A 22,578-nucleotide genomic window follows, 5' to 3' on the forward strand; every position below is an offset into this window, starting at 1 on the left:
CATTCAACTCCAGGCTGTCCAGAGTGCCAACGACATTGCGGCGGCACTTGATCTCCCGGTTCCATCGTGGGTGGAGCCACCGACTTGATCTTCGGGAGCCTTCGGTTTTGGCTCCCCGAGGTCTCAGTCCCTCAGGACTCAAATAAAGTTCTTGTCATGTCATGTCATGTCAACAGAGAGAGAGAGGGAGAGAGAGAAATAATAACTACCGTGTGAAGTCCATGTCGCTGAAATAAAAGACAGATAGAGTAACGTGCCCCGAGCGGCGTTTGTCCTTAAACCTGACGATGCGGCATATAACCATGTGATCTCATACCTGAGTCGCCGCTACTCGGACGGAACAAATGCCGGCAAATTAAGCAAGGCTAGATCCTCCTGCACTCAACATCGTGCTCCTTTACCACTGTTTGAACAGAACGTATGCGAAAACATCCACCATTGGATCACAAGTTGTCTTTAGAAGCTGACCCTGCGAGGTAGCTCAATGACTATAAATAACGTTACGCAGCTGAGGCTGAGATCGGCACCTCAATCCCTGCCATGGCGGCAACATTCCGATGGGGGCGGAATGCAAATGCACTCACGTACCATACTTCGGTCCACCTTATAAAGCCAAAGGTGCTCAAAATCAACCTGGAACAACCCAATGGCTATTTCGCGGACGTTAAACCTCACAATCTATTAATTTCGTTATGTTTCATTACACGTGCACGTCATTGTGACGGTGAATAGACAAGTTAAGGCAATTTTTGCGCAGTATTTATTTTGTAGCTTTCTATTGCAGTATAATAGAAAGTACAGGGCCGAATCAAAACATAAAGAAAAATATATATGGGCACCGGTGAATTTAGAATAAAAGAATACAGAAAGAAAAGGGGTCAAAATTATGAAGCGAGCAAACCAAATCAAATCATAAGGTTTATGTTTAAACGTAGATAAGGTAAAGTGAACACGCAGAACTAGAAGCGATAAGAATAACTACAACAATTCACTTCAGCCTTACCATAACAATGAAGATAAAGTTGTTACAGTCACCTGAAGTCAGCTTCAATGTCCCCGGGCATAAAAGGAGTCGTCGCATCAATCTGTACACATTTGCATGAAGAGGGGAATCAAAGAAAATATTTCGCACAGCAGAGATCGACCGTCAACGATGTGTATTTTCTTTTCAGTCGCTGGTTCGTATTGATTTATGTCCCGGAGGCAATGGCTGACGAGTGTTTTAAATACCATGCCATTGTGGGAATTAGGTCTCGCAAAAAAAACAAGTTATTTGCGTGAGATTATCATATATATGGAGTCACCTTCGGCGCAACTATACCTTTGCCAACACTTGCATTTCGCGCTTGTCCTGCACGCGTGGATGTCAGCATTCCGCGCTATACATCTTCGCAAGTTACGATCTTATCTCTTGACGGCCGTATAACGTTAAGCATATAACCCGATCACTAGTTGCTCTTTCATTATGCATTCAACAGCAGTAAGAACGACACTGCGAGCGCTTTCAAGGTGCACGCGGTCGGATACGTTGCAGCATTAGAAGCCGCGCAAAGGAATCAGTGGTCTTCAGTCACAAGGTAGGCTATCCTCTTACCTTTACGACTATAGCGTAATTTCAATCCCAGCTGGAGATTTCAACGTACGCGTAGAGATACTCGAAGCCACGCTTTGCTGATGCCACAGCCTATACCTGCATATATATATATATATATATATATATATATATATATATATATATATATATATATATATATATATATTAATGTAAAACAAAAAAAAGAGACGACGCATCTGGTTGAACGGATGCGCAGCTACGTAGCTTTGCTGTTATCATATCTTCACTTCGGGGGCCCAGCGTTATCGGTGTGAGAACACCAGTTTTCTTGTTGTCACTTCTGCCATCTGATAGTGGCGTGTGAGGTGTTTCCATGGCAGACGTGACTGGCTGCAGCTTCCGTTTAAAAAAGCCACTTCAGTTTACTTCAGCTGAGACTCAACTATTACGGTTAATCTCACACGAAGGGAGGGAAAAGCAGAGAGAAAGAAAGAGTAGAGAAAAAACGCGCGCCTTTAGAATTAGTGTCTTTTTCAACTGCAGTCGCGAAGTGTAGGCCGCGAAAACGAGGAAAACAATCGCTCTGCACGTATTGATGCTGACCACGCGTACATGCATGCATGCTAAGCGCCTTCGGTAGAGATATAGCACTTCATCGGCCACGTTTCCCCGATAATTAAAAGGGTCAGTTCCGCGCGGTCTGCAACGCGGCCCTCCGCACGCAGGATAGTCATCGACTTACGGGATCGCCCGTACGTTGCCCGAGCGCATATCAGATTTCTTGAACTCGTTTCGGGCGGAACATACAATGTCACCTCACAAGCAGCCGCCATTACGGCCCGAAAGATGATTGCCAGACAACGCTCCCTGCCTGCCCGAACTCGCGTTATAAATCGGAGAAAGCTAACCGCGAGAGGCAAACACAAAAGGAAATAATAACCACTTCGTGTCGCGGATCTATCGATTCGAGGTCGCCATACACTGCACGAATCTCTGTGCACCGTGTGCCGAGCGTATGCGTGGTTCGTATAGCGTTGTAGCGTGCGTCGCAGTGATGTACACTTATGCGCGGAGTTCGTGCGTGAGCGACGGCGCGCGGATTGTCTCGAGCGGCGTCACGCCAAGGCAACGCTCCGCGCGCCTCCCCGTACACAAAACGACACGCACCGAGTCCGCGGCGCTGCCCTATTGTTTATCGAGCACATATACCGGCGCCGACACGACGTCTTTCGGCGTCTGCATGCCTGACGCCGGCTCTCGGGATCGGCCGCGCGCTCTCGTGTGTACGGCCCGTCCGACGATGCGGACTCCTTTTTTATTCGTTTGCAGCTCGGCGACGGCTCGGACAACGTGCGAGGACGCGTATGTCCCGCATGTGCCCGCCTTCTCTGCAGCGCGTGGACGCACGGAGCAGCTGCTCCGCGCGAGCGTCGTGATCACGTGGTCGTGATGGCCGGCTCTTCGTCGACGTACTTCAACTGCCCGCCGTTAGAAGTTTGGTCGGGCCGCTCCACTGCCTGAATCAAACAATCCGCTTCTTAATGCCGCCGATCGGGACTGCACGAGCCAATGCGAGAGGGCGGTCGGGACCGCCTGCGTTTCGTAACACCGCGGGCACCGAGCGTTGCCAAAATGCAACATCGGAACGCCGGCCCTATACTTCAAGGTGAATCGCGTCGGTCGAGAAGTTGCGATCTCGGCAAACTACCGTAATCCGAAGGGCGCCTTTCTCTGTGTCTCCTCCTTCTCTAATGACGCAATGGATAGAGCCTTCGCTCGCGTAAGAGACGTGATATCGCGGCCTGCAACGAGGCGGGGACGTTGGATCATGCGCAGTGCCCTCATAGGTTCTGACAGACGCGAATATTAGTCGTTGCCGCAATACCGCGGGTACTCCCTCAAAACAGGAAGCAATTCGCACACAATGCTCGCTTTTCATACTATTAAAGCGTGACTCACGTACTGCATAAATGCAGTAGCCGCCTTGTATATAGAACTGAGAGCCTGCAGGTAATTTAGTAAACGCAATCATATACAATATAGGCACCACATAACAACGTACGACAATGTATGTCTTCATCATCTGTAAAGACCATTATACAAAGGGGCACTCGCCGGGAAACCAAGACATTTAGTTTCGTGTAAATTGAGTTTCATTTCTTCAACGTGTAGTGGTGACACTTTACAATCAGCAGTCAAACACAGACAAAAGGCTCCTACAGTGTAGCAATGGAATGAGACCTCACGTTGATACTCTGTCGACAGGTAAGCAATATGAGGGGAGGGGGCGATGGGGGGTTATAAGGACGCATTTGTTTCACTTTGTTGAAGAATAAGATTTATTTTCCTTCAAGCGAACCCGTTATTAAGAGTTAAAGTGCGTAATTCAAAATGCGAGAAGAGAACCTGTCAGGCGAACCCAGTCTAACCTGTCAGCGTAATCTATAATAGTAACTTTGATGACGCTAGTCGTGCTTCTTGAGTACCGGTTGCGAGTCTCCATGTGACAAGCGCACTCAAGTTTTCATCGTTATAAGCTGGAAATTTTTTGATTTCGTATCTGCTATGCGAGTGAAAACTGCCTATTCCGGTGCTCAGTGTTATACAATAAGGGAGAAGGAATAACTCTACTTTCAGCAGACCAACACACATTCAAAAACCACATACTGAAATCTACGACAAATTAATTGGGAGTCAAAGTTTCGACTACCAATGAGCCGAATCGTGTATTCTTCAAGGCCAAGCACGCGTAAACATACAATGCCAGAATTTTCTTCTATTCTTATCTAATAAAAAAAAAGGCATAGTAGAGAACGCCTAACGCAGATGTATGGCTGACAGCTCCATTTGTGAGAAGCGTTGTGAAATCCACAGAATACCCAATTCGTTGCTGCCTCTGGCGTTGCGAAAAAAGATGGGCACTCACTTCTGCCGTCGATAATCTGGAGAGCCGCCCGCTTTGTGAATGCTATATATAAAGTTCTAAGTCCCTAATCCGGACAGACATTTGCACGGCAGGCTCCAGGAGCCCTGCTTCGCTTTTCAAGGACGACACCTTTATCTGAAGCATCGCTGCAACATCTTGCGTTGAAACTGCTTAGACATAAAATTAAAGAAAATAATGAAAAGAATGGAAAGCATTTTTAAAATTTCGTTATAAGCTTCTTTGCAGGCAGTCAAATACTCGACGGAAAGCGTGAAGGTGCATTAACAGCAAAGCGATGCTTGCCACACAATCAGAAAACGAAGTGGTTTATAGCGGCATTTACATGAATGCGAAAATTGGCGCATCAATTCGCGCTTCTAAGTCATTGAATTGATATAAACTACGCTATTGCGTTGAGGAATCCGAATCGCATTGATTAGACAGGAGACGATAGTTCGAGACGGGTTAAGTCGCCTAACGCGTTGCGCACAAACGCTGTCGTATCGCATTCAGGGAGAGATACGAGTGCCGTTCTGTGCTCTTCTCCATTGACCACGGCGAACCAAAAATTCCGACAAACAAGTTACCGTTTGTTTCGGACGATGGGGGACGCGGCGCATGAAAACGCTGTCGCGTAGCAATTATCGTTATGCGATAAAGATTGCGGCACGCTGCTGTCGCGTTTATGTCAACGCGGCTGTTACGATTTCCGAAATCAACCGGCCCCGCTGACCGCTTGCAGGCGTGGTGTGGGCGCATTTCTACGTGTGCGTTCGGCTACTGCTTTCTTGCTCTTCCGTTTGTCTTTTTATACCCTTAGGTTTTTTGCCCTCTAAAACATAGCAAACCGTTCGTGCCCCTGTCCGGTGGCCCACGCCAAGTTTTCTTCCTTTCTTTCTTTCTTTCTTTCTTTCTTTCTTTCTTTCTTTCTTTCTTTCTTTCTTTCTTTCTTTCTTTCTTTCTTTCTTTCTTTCTTTCTTTCTTTCTTTCTTTCTTTCTTTCTTTCCGTGCACCTCGTGACTGACAGAGGCTGTCGCCCACCCTCCTTCGCGCAGGTCTACGCTCCTCAGCCGTACCAGTTCGGCTACGAGACGCAGGACGAGTACGGCAACCGCCAGTCGAGGCACGAGCAGGACGCCGGCAACGGCGTGAAGACCGGCATGTACGGGTTCCGCGACGCCGCCGGCCTGTTCCGGCAGGTGCAGTACGTGGCCGACCACCGGGGCTTCCGTGCCTGGGTCAAGACCAACGAGCCCGGCACGCAGGACTCGGCGCCCGCCTCGGTGCGCATCGAGTCGCAGCAGCCGCCCGCCGCTCACGTCGCCAGCGCGGCCTCCGCCGCGCCGCACCACTACCGCCTGGTGGCGCCCAGGCCACAGCCACAGGTAAGGTTTGACGAGCACGCGTCTCCACACGCGGTGCTATAGTACGGCGTCACACAGATCTTCGGATAGATTAATAGTGTAGGTGGACTGGACACTACTTTACCTTCCTTGCCTATACGTCATTTCTACGAATTTCGCAGCCAATGTGAACGGAAAGAGGAAACAAAAACACTTTGACAGTAGCTAAGACACTGACCTCAACCAATGCTTGTAACGACTGAATTTAGTTGTCCCCAAGCGCCGGCCACTGAAGTCGAAATTATTGTAAAAGCTCTGAAATTCGGGTGTTCTTTCTGCTGACAGAAGTCTTGTTGAACGTATATATGGGGTTTTGCACAACAAGACTGAAAGTACCTCCTATGACTCACGCGTTTTAGATTAATCACGAGTATGTATCCAGTCCTGTTTCCAGCGGTCCTAACACTGATCAGTAGAGCCATCAAGGACTGGTCAGCCACGTGCATGGTGCGTAGAGCAAGCTAAAAAAAAGTTCATATGTGAGCATTTAGATAAACATAACGACGCCTCAAGTACTTGTTTCAACAAGTATCAAGTGCTCAAGTACTTGTTGTACTCAAGTACGGAATATCAGAACAAAAGTTACGGCAGGAAAACTCTGCACGTACGCTAAAATTTTATGAAGGGTCCGGCCACAATGGTGCTTTGAAATGGAAAACAAAATAAGCAGTCTGCTATTTATGGTTCACATGATTCAATCAATTGATCAATATAGGGCCATCGAGCTCTAGAAATTTTTCATTCCAAATGTGATGAATGTGATCTTTTAGACAACGGTTTAGAATGAGGAAGTTGGTTCAGCTTGCATTTTGTTATGAACCGTAATCAGTGACAGGTAAAGTAAGCCGACCTTCAGTTGATTGACCTCTGGGCATCACCGGAACCATAGGTGTAGTCTGCACGTGTACAATGGGTTGCGAGAAAATGCTCAAAATGTCAGTAGAGCGTAACATCTATAGCTGCTGACTTTAACGCCATATTGACTTAGGATCTTTGTGCGTTGCGCTCGGGGAAAATTTCGAATTTTCCTTTTGGTACAACCTAAGCACTGTGTGGAACAAGTTTCGTACTAAACGAGTGTTCTTACCTCGTTATCTAACGATATTGTCATTAGTTAATGATAAACAAATGTTGCACTCGCATCGACACTCAACTAGCCAATTTCACACTGCGTTAACGGGCCAACACGCAACCGGTGAAACCAACGACGAAAAGTCAACGAATGTTGATAAGCTTTGCTGCGCTGAAACATTGCAAAGAATAATTGAAAGGGGGAGAGACTGTATGGACACATACATTTAAACTTTAAGACTCCTCAACGATTTTCATCCGGAGTAGAGGACAGGAGGAAGAGAGGGATAAGTTGGGAGGTCAGCCTTGCAGTGTATAGGCCAGCTGGTATAGGCCAGCTGGTGCAGGAGCAAGATAGAAAATGGAATCAAACGTGACAGCAAGAAAGAAAAGCTCAGATAAAACCAAAAAAGTGACGAAAAAAAAAATACGAAACTGCACCTAAGTGCGGTATAGCGCACAACTATCGACAACTAGCGCACGAAACCGAACAATGTAGGCCAGTCGTGAACAATGAGAAATTCCGCCAGTGAATCATGGAGAGGAACAAGCGATGTAGAGGCAGTTATTTGCGCTACACGCAAGTATAACATGAGCCGTGTTGATTGCGTTCTCGATCGCTGGAACGCAGGTGCACCACCTGGCCACCGTCGCGGCGACGCCTTCGTTCGTGGCGGCTGCACCGGCGTACGCGGCCGCGCCCCTGAGGAGGGTTCCCGTACACCACTCTCTCTACCCAATCGGCGAGATATCGGCGAGACATGGCCCCATTCAGCAGGCGTACTCCCAGCAGGTATGTATAGCGTTCCTCTATGATTGCTGTAGAACAGTAATAAAAAAAAAAGATCTTGGAAACACATTGCTACGAATTTGAGGTTGATACATTATTTTGGCTGAAGGTGGATTTCGCCTTGCACGTGTTGTCGGCAAGCGCTCCGCCCGCGCGAGTTGCCTTATCGGTTACGGGATTGACTGGGTAGACCGGCATTGAAATACCCGCGTTAGTACAAATAACCGGATCCGATTTTCAATATTCCTCAGTGCAAAACACAGAAATTGTGTTGGGCGCGTTGGCGGAAGCGTTGCAGACTATGCTAAGAAGGCGAACCACTTTAGAGCGCTTTAAAGGTTGCAGCGGGGCTGCGCCTGGGAAGTTGTCCTGGCCGGCTTCGGGGAAACAACAAAGCTCCTGTGACTTACGGCTCAATGTAAATGCCGCCACCACGACATCGAATTGATACCAGGACTTCGTTCTTGCTGCGCTGAAGAACGTCTGATATTCAGAGAGACTACACTGCTGTTTTTTCTTCATTTCGTTATCGGGTTTACTTAAAATCTTGCACCTGTTTCCGCCAGAGGTTGGGTATTTATAGATGCGCGATTAATGGCATATTCTCGTTGGTTGGTGGCCGGCGAATATAGTACGTAATTCGCTGACAATACGGGACTAACTATTGATCCGCATCGCCGAACCGATGTCAAAGATGAAAAAACCAGCTTTAACCAGAGGATCTCATCATTCGACCCACCACACTCCACTTCACAGGTTCCAGTGGTTCGCAAGCCCTCGTTCCGTCGCCTGGCTGCGAGACCCGCCGTTGCCGGGCCCGTTCTGACTCCTGTGGTGGCCTCTCAGGGAGCATCCCCGATCGCTGTTAACTACGGAGGCAACCGCGGTACCGTCGCAAGGAGTGTGAGCGGAGGCAGCGGAGGCAGTGGAGCCGGCGGATACACCGGAGCCGGCGGATACACCGGAGCCGGCGTAGCCACCGGAACCGCCGGAGCCACCGGAACCGGCGGAGCCACCGGAGGTTCCTCGCGCACCGTCAAGAAGGTGCGGCGCCGCAAGCCCGCCGAGTTCTTCAAGAAGTCCATCATCAACAAGCAGCGCCCCAAGCCGCAAGGTCTTCGCGTACGCGTCGTTCAGGCCACCAAGGATGGACGCTTTAGAACCATCGAGGTGCCCGTCTACAAGGACTAAGCGCATTGACCCTCCTAACTTATTGTCCCGTCCACTTTAAAGGCCACCGATTTCGATGTGAACTGTGAGGTCCCCGCAGTCCGCTTGCGCTGGCTGACCCCCTTATGCGTGTGGAGGCAGCTCAGTAGCAACATGGCTGACGTCACGCCCGTCATGCTTTGCCAGTTATGCAGGCAGGCTCAGCTATTAGAGGAAGAGAGGACAACGAAAATGAGGGGTCTTGACATCTGCCAAGCACCCTTGCGTGTCACTGAACGTCCTGCTGAGATTGCGGGGCAGTGAACGTGTTGATTTAGCCTACGTTCGCAGCCTCGTTCCAACGTAGGTTTAATCAGCACTTGTACAGTTCGAAAGCTCCCGCACACGTTCCTGGTATCATGCTCTGCGTCACGCAAGGCTCTTGCCGAAAACAACGCTATGGTAGCCGTCCACGCAAGCTGGGCCAGCTGTTACGTCTGCGCAGAGCAATGAAATACGTAAAATCGGTGATGGTACTGAGCAGCCTATGCCAAATCAGGATGTTTATTGTGCTTCGTTTGGATTTTAGAACCGCTTTCTTCAGAGTGGCGACTGTGCCTTTGGGCCTTCGCTGACTGCCTGAAGGAAGATTGTCGTTTTTATGCCTGGGCGAGTGTTAACTGCTGCCTTCAGCAATTTTTTCGAACTAGCCGCCCTCATTTCCAGGCGTTCATAACCGACCCGTAGGCGCCGCGTGCAGTGTTCGGTAGGGAAGGTAGTACAGTGAATTGGGTAAGTTTTGGTTGTAGAGGCACATTTCCGCGCAAAGTTTAGATGGGGCCAATCGAACGAAGAGTGGTGACGAATGCTTATTCAGTGACATGCTCATAAAAATGCTGCCCAAGCAACCAGTCCGAACTTCCAGAAACACTGCCATGAATTTCTGGAGTGCAACAAAAGTGCTGTAGGAAGTTCACAACAGTTGTTCAGCAATGACAGCTGAAATCACAGCAATACCGAGGTAACTTAAAGAACACCAGAGCCTTAAGAAATTTTGCAGGCTTGAAAACCCATATTGCTATTATAAAGTTCCCGAAATGTTATCGCACCTTGGTGTGTGCCCATGAGCATTTTCCTTTTCTTGGAGAGCCTACATTACCCTGAGAACTGGGACAAAACGGGTACGAGGGAGACACGGGTATGACGGAAGCAAAATACGCGTACTACCGTTGTCCAGACGTCTCCACACTGAACCATGGCTGTATACCATGGTTTATAAGTTAAATTCTGGAAGAAAATCTAGTTCACTTGTTGTGCAAACACTTTATCGGTAATTGTTTTAAACGAGTATATAAAAATAAGGTATTTACTTAAGGCTGTAGTTGTGACTTCGGTAATAGAAGAAGTTCTTGTTTTTTGAGTTGTTCGTCGGTAAGATATGCGTTATATTTCACGTTATGTCGCAGCCTGTTGGTTGTACAGAGGTAGTTCTGGAGTGTTTTCGTCAGTATGTGCAATCGTGTCGCTCTTCGCTATTCCACAAAAATTACCTGTGGGAACGTGTCCGCTTTCATACTGAACTGCCTGAGCCTTGACTGCCACGCTTTGACAAGATTATTTGGTGCACGCATGTACAAAGCCTGCCACTCGAAGGCTGATTATGTATGTCTAAACGACCACGTTATGTGTGCATTGTTTCATATGAAACCTCTACGTCACAATTTTGTATGCATGTTTCTCGTTTCTTTATTTCAAAACAAAGCCTAATTAATTTGTGTTGCCATAACCAAGACGGCTGCAGGATTACACAGTGCTTTAAAAAAGAGCGTCTGACCCTGTCGACGATCATTTTAGGACGGGACGAAGTTGTCAGGAAAAGTGGCTTTGGGGACACAAATAGCCTGTTAGGAAATTGTGTACCATCAACATAAATTCGGACGCCAACGATTTGAAAGCCACTCGCAGCTTTGTGTGCCCATCTATCTCTTTAACATAGACCTAATTTGGGCTCCAAAGAGTAAATTTGAGAATAAAGAACGTTTAGAACCATGCTATGGAGCTATTGGTCATTACACTTCCATGTTATCACGCCTAATAGTTTTTCTGATTATTTCTTTCATGTTCGCATTTCAATTTGTGCTGATGGTACATATGCGCAAGCAGCCCGGTCTGCAGAAAACATTGACGCGTCAGAAAAGAATTTTGATGCATCAATACTGTTGATTTCAGACTATTGGACAACGATTTCAAACATTATCTACAGATAAATTTTGTGCATGGATGCTTCTCTACTAACCACAGAATGTGTGCCTGTTGCTGTTCTATTCTACTTATTTCGGACTACGCGTTCCTTTTTTTTCTGCTGATCTTTAGTTTCTTATTGCTTATTATCATTGGCGTAGGCTTTCTTCGAAGTATTAAGCTTCGTCCATGATTTATTACAGTTGAACCTGTTCTTCCTCTGTTTTGTAAAAGTTGTTTCATATTTATAAACAGCGTGGATGTTGATCTACATTATTCATTGAGTTTGTCTGTGGGCAGTGTCCTGCTATGCCGGGCGCTGCTGCGTGACCTATATTTCGTTTGTAAGTTCGTTTTCTTTTCGTTGTGTTGTGCCTGGCCTCACGGCCCCGTACGAGCGCGTTGCTCATTGTGTGATGAAGCAAAACCACATACAGTTTCTGTTTATCATCGCAAGTCGCACAACTGGGTCGCACGGATTTACTCAACACTTCTTTGTACCCATAAGTGAACCGCGAACTGCTCTCATGGTGTTCATTGATGGTGTTTGTATGTCTGAATGCTTTTAACACCACAGGCACATGGCCAGATTTTAGAGTACAATGAATCCCGTATCCCTGTACTAACTCCACCTATTTATTGTTTTTTTTTAACTATGAACCCGAAATCTGCTTTTCTCAGTTCTACTTCAATGTACAACGAATTGCAACAGACGATTACGTTTCCAGACTTGAGTAAGGGCCGAGATTCATTCGCTCGCTTAGCTCCCTGGTGTGTGTTGGCTGCACGGCGAATGACGTCATTGTGTTTATACGACACTCCACAACAGCAGGTTTGTGGTTAGCCTGATTCATTTTGGCAGGAAAGAGCGATAATTCGAGCTTCCACGCCCGTGAGGCGTTGAGGAAGCTGGAATTTGCGATTATTGAGACCAAAATAGCAGACTGTTGCATTCGCCTTCTTCGCGGCCTTGACGCGAAAGAGCGCCAGAGAATTGAGTGAGCGAATAACCGAAAAATACTTTTTAAGTCTAATGTCGCTTAATTTCTCACTTCACGGATAGCGTGATATTTCCACTCCTGTGAGTCGGTCACACGTGGCTGACATATTGTTGAGCGATACTCTTGTTTTATTCCTACGTAAACTTTATGTGTCGCGCTACTCTTCTGTTTTGTGACGACTTACAGTTACCCGCTGTTTTTCAAGTTGCACTGCCTCACTTGATGCGTAATTCAATAGGAGTTGTATTTTGTTTTTTAATTTGCACGCGAGATGCCGCTGCTGGAGCTCATTCCAACGTTTTTAATAAAGCGCTTGTTTTGTACATGCTGTGAGAGCGTGTTTTTTGTCGCATTCTTTTCTTTTCTTTCTTTTCGTCGAAAGCCCTTAAGGGTAAGTAGAATTTCATGTTCGTTTGGATGGACGTGCGGCAAATTTACAAATGAGTGAAAAACACACCGTTTTCTCGTCTTGTCCTCGCTGGAGTGGTTCGATCGTTAAATGCGTTGAGCTAATAATAAGATGTGATGTGACAGGAATATCATATAAACTTATTCGATGTTGTACTTCGGTTGCGCTTGATAGCACAAGGTCAGATAGCTTGGGGCTGTGACATGGCGGCAGGCAGGCTGAGAGCCGGTATACTAAAATACAGTGGTGTATACATTGATCTGTCAAACCACTAGCACAGCGTGATTGATTCCAGCTTCCAGTAATTTCGTTAATCAGCAGGCAGTCGGATGGTCTTGCCAAAAATGTAGTCGTAGGAGACAGGAGGCGAAGTCTCTCTTACTCTCTCTTCTTTTTATTGCGACCAAGACTTCGCTGAAGGCGTAACGTAAGGTGTGCATTGTATGTATGCTGTAAAATCGGTGTTGTGTGTGAAATCAAGGAGCGTTCTGTGATATTTGTTGTGCACCCAGCGATCATAGCTGGTTGTGGCACCGTATAGCGTATAATCCAGTTTGCACTATAGCAGACAGGAGCGGTCCACCCACAAGCCTTCACAAGGCCATATTGGGTATCCACTTCAGTCAGTAAAAACGTATGGACACTTTTCGGGATTAGGGATCAGAGGTGACGGGAGAAGCGCTAAATGTTATCAACGCCTGTCAGATATATCGCGAAACCCGACAGTTCGTATGTGTAATGCCAAGCTCGCACAGTAGCAACCGAAGGATGTCTGTTTGACCTAAACGTATCTCTCTCTTTCTCTCGCTGCCGTTTTGCACTTAAGACTCCGTCACTTGAAAATATGTAAAAGGGAAAAAAATAAGAAAGAAACAAAGTAGAAATGTAGGATGGTGTTGGGAGCGCCATAGTAACGTCACGACTCCGAGCTTTCATGGGTCAGAGCTGCGGAAAGCTTGCATGATTCATGGAAGTTTTACCGCGCACACTATGATGCACTGGCCACACTGCAGCTTTGGAACATTAAAGCCATATAACTTATATTCATCGACCGCACTTCTGAAAACCAGCGGCACAATAAGGATGTTAGACGAAAGATTGCGTATCACATCAAGCATACCGAAGCCAACCTTATGACAATAGAACACTTACTTAAGATAATCGGCTGTGACTGCTTCTGCCAACAACAAATGACACGACACGAAAGTTGTAGGGGATTACTTCGTTACATAAGTGGCACTGGCCGTGCATTACGCTAAAATACGATGTACTTGAGCGGGTACCTTTGCGCGACGCTCTAAATTGCGAGAAAGAATGATACCGAATACCTTTGACCAAGAACCGAATCGTAAAAACGAGCTGCCTTGTCCATTGTTGTTTTTTCGCAAGCAAGGTGTTGCGTTCTTGCTGGCTTTTGAAACCACAGAGGCTCACGATAGGTATATACGTTTATCGGGTTTAGCTTCCCAATGCAATAGTGCGGCACGGGGGGGCGCCGTGTACTGGAGGGCTGCGGATTGATTTGGACCACCTGCAGTTATTTAACATGCACCTAAACCTAAGAGGCCAGACGTTCTTGCATTCCGCTCCGGCCGAATTGCGGCCGCCGAGACAAGGTATCGAACTCGTGACCTCGTTCTTATCGGCTGAACGGCACAGCAGCACAGCCACCGCGGCGGGCGCCACAGCGGTTGAATACACAGACCGCATATAGTTACAGTTTACTTTGGAAGAGATTGCTGATGTGACAGCTTGTGAAAAGAAGAAAACAACAGCAACACTCAGGCTATATCAGCAGCGCACGAGCATTGTCTTGGCGAAGCTCATTGTTTCCACCTTCTCGCTTGCTATCGTGTTTTTTGTTGTCATATTGGAACTGTCTGGCATGTGCGTGCAAAGTCGACTCGCCTTCAATGACTGCTGGCTGCGGAGCCACACCCTGGCCACGGAAAGTAAGCCAAGGCAAGTAAAAAGAGCAGGAAAGACTAAAGACGCTGTAATACAATGCAGCTCTGTTGGGAAGGAACGACAGGAAGACAAACAGAAAGGCTTTTCTACAGAGTGTGGATGTTCAAGAAAACGCTGCATTGTATGCCCGTTTGTATACAGCGAGACCGACGACGCCTTAACTGGGTGACTTAGCAGTCCGGCCTTGAACGTTGAGGTGCTTTCAGCCGGCTACACACTTGTCATCAACGAGGGGAGTTCAGATCAGAAAACCAAAAGGAACTTCACCTGCTTTCAGTATTGAGAGCGATGATTCAGCATTTGCGAGCACCGCTGATATCTAGCTGACTGTCAGAGTGGCAAATGAGCTGCGAACAGCTGGTCGATTCATGGCGCGATGCTAAGCGGCTTTGGTATGGCGACAGATGGTGTTTTGTTTTAGTATTGATTACTGGTTTACATTTATTCGGGAGAAAAGAAATCTAACGGTTGAAGGGAGGAAGAGGTGCTTTTTGGCTCTTCTGTCCGGGACCAATTAAAACGTAAACTCTTGAAGTTTTAAACCTTGGTTGGCGTCTATCCCATTTCATCGTAACCACTAAGGCGCTATCAATAATTAATTTGCGATTGAAAATAAGAAATAAAGGTGAAAGAAAATTGCGATATGCTGAGTCATAGGTAACAATTTAGGCACGATTTTATGACCACAGTCAAAGATGTCAACCAACTTCAAACAAACACAGGCTCTACCTTGAAGCTATGCGTCTATAGTTGGGAGACCAGCATTTTCGAATTACGACCCGATCAATATGCGGCCGCCGCATAGAGGGGATTGAACCCGTGACCTCGAGCTTAGACGCACAACGCGTCTGAGCTCCTGGGCTATATAGCCCTGGGCTATATAGCCTGGGTATAGCCACTGGGCTATACCGCGGCGGGTCGAGTGGCAGAACGCCGCAGCCAGTGAGTCACCCCGGCGGGTAGCTGTGGCACCTGGCACACGTGCCTCCCCTTTTGCTGACCACCTTGAAACCTTGCAAAGCGCAGGTGTGCACGTGGCCTGCTTGCACCGACCCAGTAACGCTGCGTTTCTCGCACCGGAACGCCCGCCTTTGCTCACGGAGGTGATCGATTGCGGAGCATAGCATGCTCGCCCGAAGTTGGTTCCACACCGGCCGTTCAGCCTTATTTTCCGCGCCCCTGCAGCCGCGGCGCGTGAAGAAAAATGAGAATGCATTTCCGCGCGCTCGAACGAAGGCGCAGCCCAGCACGGCGGCTCCGTGTTTATCATATATTTCGCGAGAAGCAATGTTCTTCGCACCAGGGATCCGAGTAAAAGCGAAGGTGAGCTCTTTTCAGGTCAAGTCTTATAGGGCGCAGAGAGAGGCACCTCTGCGAAATGTATAGTGCGCATGTGTGCAACGGCGGACTCTCATTATGCCGCTGAGCAGTTACGCCATTTGGTGCTGGGGAATTAGGAGGCCCAATTCGGGCTCGCCATCGTACGGAGCACGTTCAGTGAACAATTTAGGTACATACTAACTTAAAATCCGGATTTACCATCGTTCATCTTAACAGTCATTCCAGCATTATTGCCGCAACAGCATATAGCACCAACGCTGATGCGTGAGGCAGTCACTACTCAGCGCAGTCCTTTACACAGCACCGAACCAATTTTGGAAGTGTTCCGGCTAAACAGGCTCCCAACGAAGTATTCCTTGCACGGCATCTTTCGTTTTTAGTTCTTTCTTTGCATTCAGTGTTTCTCAATGCGGAGTCGATGCACTTGCGGCAACGTGAGCACGTGCGCATCACTCAATATGAAAGTCGGCAGATTTTCTTCGTTTTTCTGAAACGCGGAATCAGGCGCTTACATGCTTATCAACAAAAAAAGAAGTTTAACAGATTTCAACTTCTTTATTCAGAACTGGGCGTTAACTCGAAGATATTCTTCGAACCCGCTGATGAGGATGATGATTTCTAATTGCATTCCCTTTGATTCGGGATAGGATGGCAATTAGTGTAGTCACGTAGCCTGTGTGCGCTTCTTACCCGTGACCATATTACAAGTTGGCTCTCTCCTTTCCTTTGCTGTATTTCGTAAAGTTAACTATGCCTCTGACTATATCATTCCATAACTTCTTCGCTTTTTATCCACCAATACTGCAAACTTCTCTTGCTTTATATATGTCGACCGCTGATAAGTTAGCACTCCCGTCAGCTTGGAACACCAAAGTTTCTCGAAATTGGATGTTTCCTACGCTTCTGGATGGGTGAATATCTTGGTATTGCATTACGTGCTGTGTCGTCTCCGGATTTGTAAGCAGCATATACGTTACACACCTTGTTGTGAATATTTTCTCCTGTTTGTCTTTGGCATGAGGCAGCTAGCTCGGGCCTGAACGAGCAAAGCACGTACTGCCCTTTGTGTCATCAGTCAATTTTTTTCTTTCCTCATTTCTTGCTTGCCATCTTTGTGAAATTCTACTGGCATTTTTCTCCTCGGCACACAGCTAAGGTAACAAGAACAAACACATATGTGTGCAACACTCCCAAGATATGCGAACCAACAACACGCCTTTTGCGAATAAATTAGCAGTACTTCATACAGAGAGCAGTTCTACGGTATCCACATAGTCTACGGCATAAACATATTACGTGACCAACCTTCAATGAACAAGCTGAGAGCTTCTTCAGCGTTGGTAACGCTACTTATCGAATTCATTTCCTTAACATAAGATCAGTGTATTTCATGGAACTATATGTATTTGCTTTGTATTGAAGCGTTATCTAAATAACTGATCATGGCAAACGGTACTTTACACCTTCACGGAACTTCCTTTAAGCTGGCGGCCATTTTTATCAGCTGCTGATTCCTTTCTCTACCGATAATGAGGTCACCATGCTTCAGTACGAAGAATATCCAACAGCATACATTAGATTCGCTGTGAGGTACGCTGAGAGAGGAGGCCTGGACTCAGGCTACGTGATCATGAACCTCTGAGCAAGAATAAATCTGTATATCTCTTTCGCTCTCGAGTAACGATGTGGTCAGTGATCAACATTGCTTCTCCTCAAGTTTCAAGGCAAAAAATAGAGACTGCTAACCACAAGAAGGCGCCCTTAAGAGCATGATTCTGAACCCAAGAAACCCTACGGCATTAGAAGTTAGAAGAATTAAGAACACACAAGTAGTTATACTCTTCGACGGCATGCGGTTGCCCAACATGGTCATGTGTGGGGCCGCCCTCGTTCCATGCTTTCTGTACAAACGGCAAGTGGATGTGTGCTACGCGTGTGGCTACGTGGGTCACTGAGCCGCCGTGTGCCCCAGTAGCGAAAAGGAAAAGAACAAGTGCCGTGGCTGTGGGAAAATTAAAATTAAGTCTTCAGAGTCGCAAGAGGAGGAATGCCAATGCACACCCAAATGTCAAGCATGCCACGGCCCCCATATCACCTGGGATAGGACATGCAAACAACGCTACCAGATCCCATATATCATAAGGAGTCGGCGTCGAAGGCGAGGACAAACGGTGCGAAAAGCACAGATGGCGAGCGGCGATGACATCAGTATCTCCTACGCACAAAGCTCGCTGACCCCTGCGGCAGCATATGGTGGCTCCACCCTGCGAGCCCACTCGCAATCAAGAGGGGGGGGGGGGGGCTTTTGCTCCAGGAGGTTAACCGGTTGAGGGAAAGGCGGGAAAACCAGCGCATCCAGATCGAGATCCCGGTCCCGTCTCGCTCCCAGCCCGCGAAGCGGGCCGCTTGGGCCGAGAAAGTCAAGGGCTCCGGCACAGCGCCGTCGATGGGAAATAATACTACAACGGCCAAACGAACAAGAGGTGAGGTAGAGTCAGAGCAAGTGAATGATCCCCGAATCCAGTCACTTGAGGCAGAAAATCAACTGCTCAAGCGCGAACTTGCAGAGCTTAACGAGGCCCTAAATAGCATTAGAGGGCGAATCTCGAACTGTGATGAGGATAAAGTTAAATCTATAGGCCCTCTTGCTGGCAAATCCAAGCGTAAAGCTCCCAACCCAGAAGCGCTGAGCAAAGCAGAAGAGAAGGATGAGATGCCTGAGCCGAGCGAAGCCACAGCTACCGCCGCCGATCCTCCTGCCAAAATAAACAGCAGATGCAAGCTAGCTGCCATAGAAAATACCCTAGGAGGAATGATGGAAATGCCCTCCGGGATGGTGTCGAGATTAACTCAAATAGAGAGGCCCGAGGCCCAAGCCAAAGGCAGGCTTAGGGTGTCATGACAGGCCCAAGGCTTCCCACCAGATCCGGTAATTAAGTCGGTCGAGATACGACCCCCGATCTCACCTTCCTCCGAGGTATCGAAGGCACGCGGAACAACCTCCAGGAGGGGCTAGGCAGTGGCCATTACATACTTGAAATTCTGTTGCGTGTCAAACCCAGACCAGCCGCGAGATATGAGTATGTGGACTGGGACCTTTTTCGAAAAATCAGAAATGAAGCAGTACCGTCAGTCGAGACGTATGCAGATCTGCTAGAGAAACTGAACATGGCAACATCCACAAAGATCCATTATGTACTTTCCGCGAAATTGTTTCCCATTATCGACTGGGTAGGAGGACATTTCCACCCCCTCACCCCAAATTGGACTAACCTCAGGCTAGCACACCCAGAAAACCCATTCGTATCCCACTCATCGTCCCTTAACAGGATAGATCCTGACCACTCACAGTCGTGCCCCAAATGTGGTCATGATTCATGCTCATTTGAACACATGATCTGGCTGTGCCCAGCCCTTAACGCCTCCCCACCCACCACGAAAGAACAATGGGAAGAATCTCTCAAGAGCAGCAATCTCCACATTCAACAGCAGGCTGTCCAGAGGGCCCACGACATTGCGGCGGGACTTCATTTCCCGGTCCCATCATGGGCGGAGCCACCGACTTGACCTTCGCGAGCCTTCGACTTTGGCTCTGCAAGATCTCATTCCCTCAGGGCTCAAATAAAGTACTAGTCATGTCATGACATGCTAACCACAATCTTATAAACCGTCAGCATCCCTCTAAAGAGCAGCGATATAGCTGGTGGAGTTCATTAGCGCAGCTGTGGTAGGTCCGAGCGCAGCGCTGAGGAATCATGCGAGCGAGACTACCAAATGAAGGTCTCTTCAGCTACCTTCTTGCACCTTCTGTTCAATAATATGTATCTCTCTCCCTCTAGGGCTGCCACCCGGGAAGGACATGCACGACGTGTCATGCGCAACGCAGTAACAGACAGGCAAATCACGATACAAGAATAGAGTGACGAAGATGCATGAGCGCGAGAACTGCAGTACAGATCCCATGCTTTGGGACGCGCACATTGAACTGATTTTAAGCAAGTTACGCCGTGATGTTGGTAAGAATGCGTGACACAGAGCTATATTAACTTTCAAAATAAAGCTATTTCTTTACAATACCCTCTTTTTTTCTTCATTATAATATTGTTTTCTGGTATGGGTCTGGACATGTTATAATCTTTAAAAATACATATACTGCAAGAATTTTGTTCGAGCACTTCTTAATGTACCATATTTATTTATTTATTTATTTATTTATTTATTTATTTATTTATTTATTTATTTAGTACATACTGCAGACCTTTAGGTCCAAGCAGAGGGGCAATAGCAGGCATGCATTCAAAAGAGAACAAATTAGGAAGAAGCAAGTACAAATTTATACAATTTTGAGTCACACTGTGTCTGTAAACTGTGGTTCCAGTCTCATATTGTTCTGGGGAAAAAAGAAAATTTAAACGTGTCAGTTCGAGCATAATAGGGTGTTAGTGAGTCAGCATGAGGCTGTCGTGTGTGCCGTGTTATTGCGGGCGTTATGTAAGTCGGTAGTTTCATATTCAAGCCTGTTGTTGATGAGAAGGGAAAGGAATTCAAGCCTTAGCAGCTTTCGGCGTGATTAAAGAGTGGGTAGCTAATTTTCTGTCATAATTTTAGAGGGAGAGTCCAGTCTTGCGAAGTTACGAAATATGAACCTGATTGCCTTTCTTAGCATTTTTTCAGGACGCGCTATGTTTGACTTAGTGTAAGGATCCCATGATATCAGTGGCGTAGCCAGAAATTTCGTTCGGGGGAGGCTCACTTTGCATCTCAATGACGCTGTCCTTTGTTAGAATGTATTGCGCAGGAGCAGCTGTCACCGGTTGTGTTTTGCGAGTAATTGCTCGGAAATTATAGTCGCAACAGAGAGCACATATAAAAAGCAGGAGTTCTGCAAAATATACGAGGGCGAGTCAAATGAAAGTGAGACAATGCGAATATATGACAAACGGGGTACTTCATTTAAAAGTAGTCACCATGAGTATTTAGACACTTGTCCTACTAACGAGTCGCGTAATTCCCGTCTCATAAAACTCCTTCGATTGCTGCCTAAAAAATCTGTAAACGACTACACGTCATCTTCCGACACGAATCTGGTTCCCTTGAGCAGTTATTTAAAATTTTACCAAATGTGGAAGACGCAAGGCAACAGGTCTGGGCTGCATGAGGGATGTTGCAGCGATTCCCACTTGAACTTTGCCAGATTTGTATTAACCACATCAGCGACGTGGGAACGGGCAATGTCGTGAAGCAAGATGTTCCCAATGCTCAATTTTCCACGTCGTTTGTTCTTGATTGCGACACGCAGCCGATACGACCTTTCACAATATCCGAAACGATTTAGAGTCTCTCCAGGTTCAGAAAATTCGATCAGTAATGGCCCCTGACGATCTAAAAAGAAGTCAACACTTCTCCGGCAGAAATGACGGCCTTTGGTTTTCTTGGGAGTGGTGAATTCAAATGTTTCCACTGTAAGCTTTGCCGTAATGTTTCAGGCTAGTAGTAGCGGCACCATGAGTCATCCCCGGTCAGAATTGCAGACAAAAAGGTGTCACCCTCATCTGGGGTTTTTTGACGTGCACCTAAATCTAAGTACACGGGTGTTTTCGCATTTCGCCTCCATCGAAATGCAGCCGCCGTGACGGGGATTCGATACTGCGACCTCGTGCTCAGCACCCCAACACCATAGCCACTGAGCAACCACGGCCTTTTCAATTGTGTTGGGGGTGATTGCACGGTGGCTTTGGCCCGGCCATGGATCGTCTTTGTAGCTTTCATGTCCTTTGAACAGTTTGCTACAACGTTTCACAGTGGCCAATGAAACGCAATGTTCAACGCATATGGTAGCCATACGGCGAATAATTTCTTTTTGGGAAACATCTTCATTTGTCAAAAACCTCACGACACCAAGCTATTCAACTTGTGGAGTGTCCATTATGTCACGCAACCGTGTTCAACCTCTGCATGTCACTTTTAAATGAGCTGCGTATGTGCTTCGCGCATGCCTCGAAAATAATGAACCGAACCGTTATTGCGCGGGGCGGGTTGTCTCACTTTCATTTGACTTACCTTCGTACATTAGAAATGCCAAGATACAATGGAATATACAAATGTGAAGCTACAGCTTGATACAGGGCAAAAAATTGTCACTGGAAACAAAGTTCACTGCGCATATACACAAAACCTCGCAACAAGATATTTAAATATACGTATAAGTCTCCAAGAAATCTACGTAGCTAAGAAAAAGTCACTATATATAATGCGTCAAACAAGGCGCAAAAAAACAGGTTGCGCAACCACAGATTCACAGATCACAGCACCCCCCCCCCCTTCTTCCACTCCCAAAATGTATCGCGTGCGACGGAAGGCGGCGCGCTTCCTCCCCGCTTTTCTCCCTTGCGCACACAAGACTCATCGTCGGCTCACCCCCTATCCTCCCCACCCCCCCCCCCCCCCCCCCACGCTTTCATTCGCACATAGAGCATGCGGCGCGCGGTCACGATGTTATCGCCCTTGGCCTTTATTTATACGGAACATGAGGGCAACGGCAGGAATGCGCCTGGAGTCTTCATATAGCTGCTATCGCAATAATATAATAGTATCCGGCAAGTGAAGCGTCCCGCGGCTCATTACTTTCCGCAAAAGAAGTAACAAAATCGAACTTTCACCATGCGACTATTCGCTGCGCCGCAACAATGTCTTTTTTTTTCTTTTGTGGGGTGGGGGGCGGCGA

General features: G+C 47.3%; 1 protein-coding gene across 1 annotated transcript in view; it reads left to right on the plus strand.

Annotated features, from left to right (window-relative positions):
• The window catches only part of LOC139054713 (uncharacterized PE-PGRS family protein PE_PGRS20-like), a 74,097-nt gene extending 61,638 nt beyond the window's left edge, over positions 1-12,459 (plus strand). Inside the window, exons 3-5 of the mRNA XM_070532187.1 lie at positions 5,537-5,866; positions 7,587-7,748; positions 8,502-12,459. Of these exons, the coding sequence (XP_070388288.1) occupies positions 5,537-5,866; positions 7,587-7,748; positions 8,502-8,936 (927 nt within the window). The 3' untranslated portion in view covers positions 8,937-12,459. The remainder of the gene's footprint in view (positions 1-5,536; positions 5,867-7,586; positions 7,749-8,501) is intronic.
• The last annotated feature ends 10,119 nt before the right edge of the window (positions 12,460-22,578 follow it).

This window comes from Dermacentor albipictus, chromosome 1 (genome assembly GCF_038994185.2).
Source record: "Dermacentor albipictus isolate Rhodes 1998 colony chromosome 1, USDA_Dalb.pri_finalv2, whole genome shotgun sequence".
NCBI lineage: Eukaryota > Metazoa > Arthropoda > Arachnida > Ixodida > Ixodidae > Dermacentor > Dermacentor albipictus.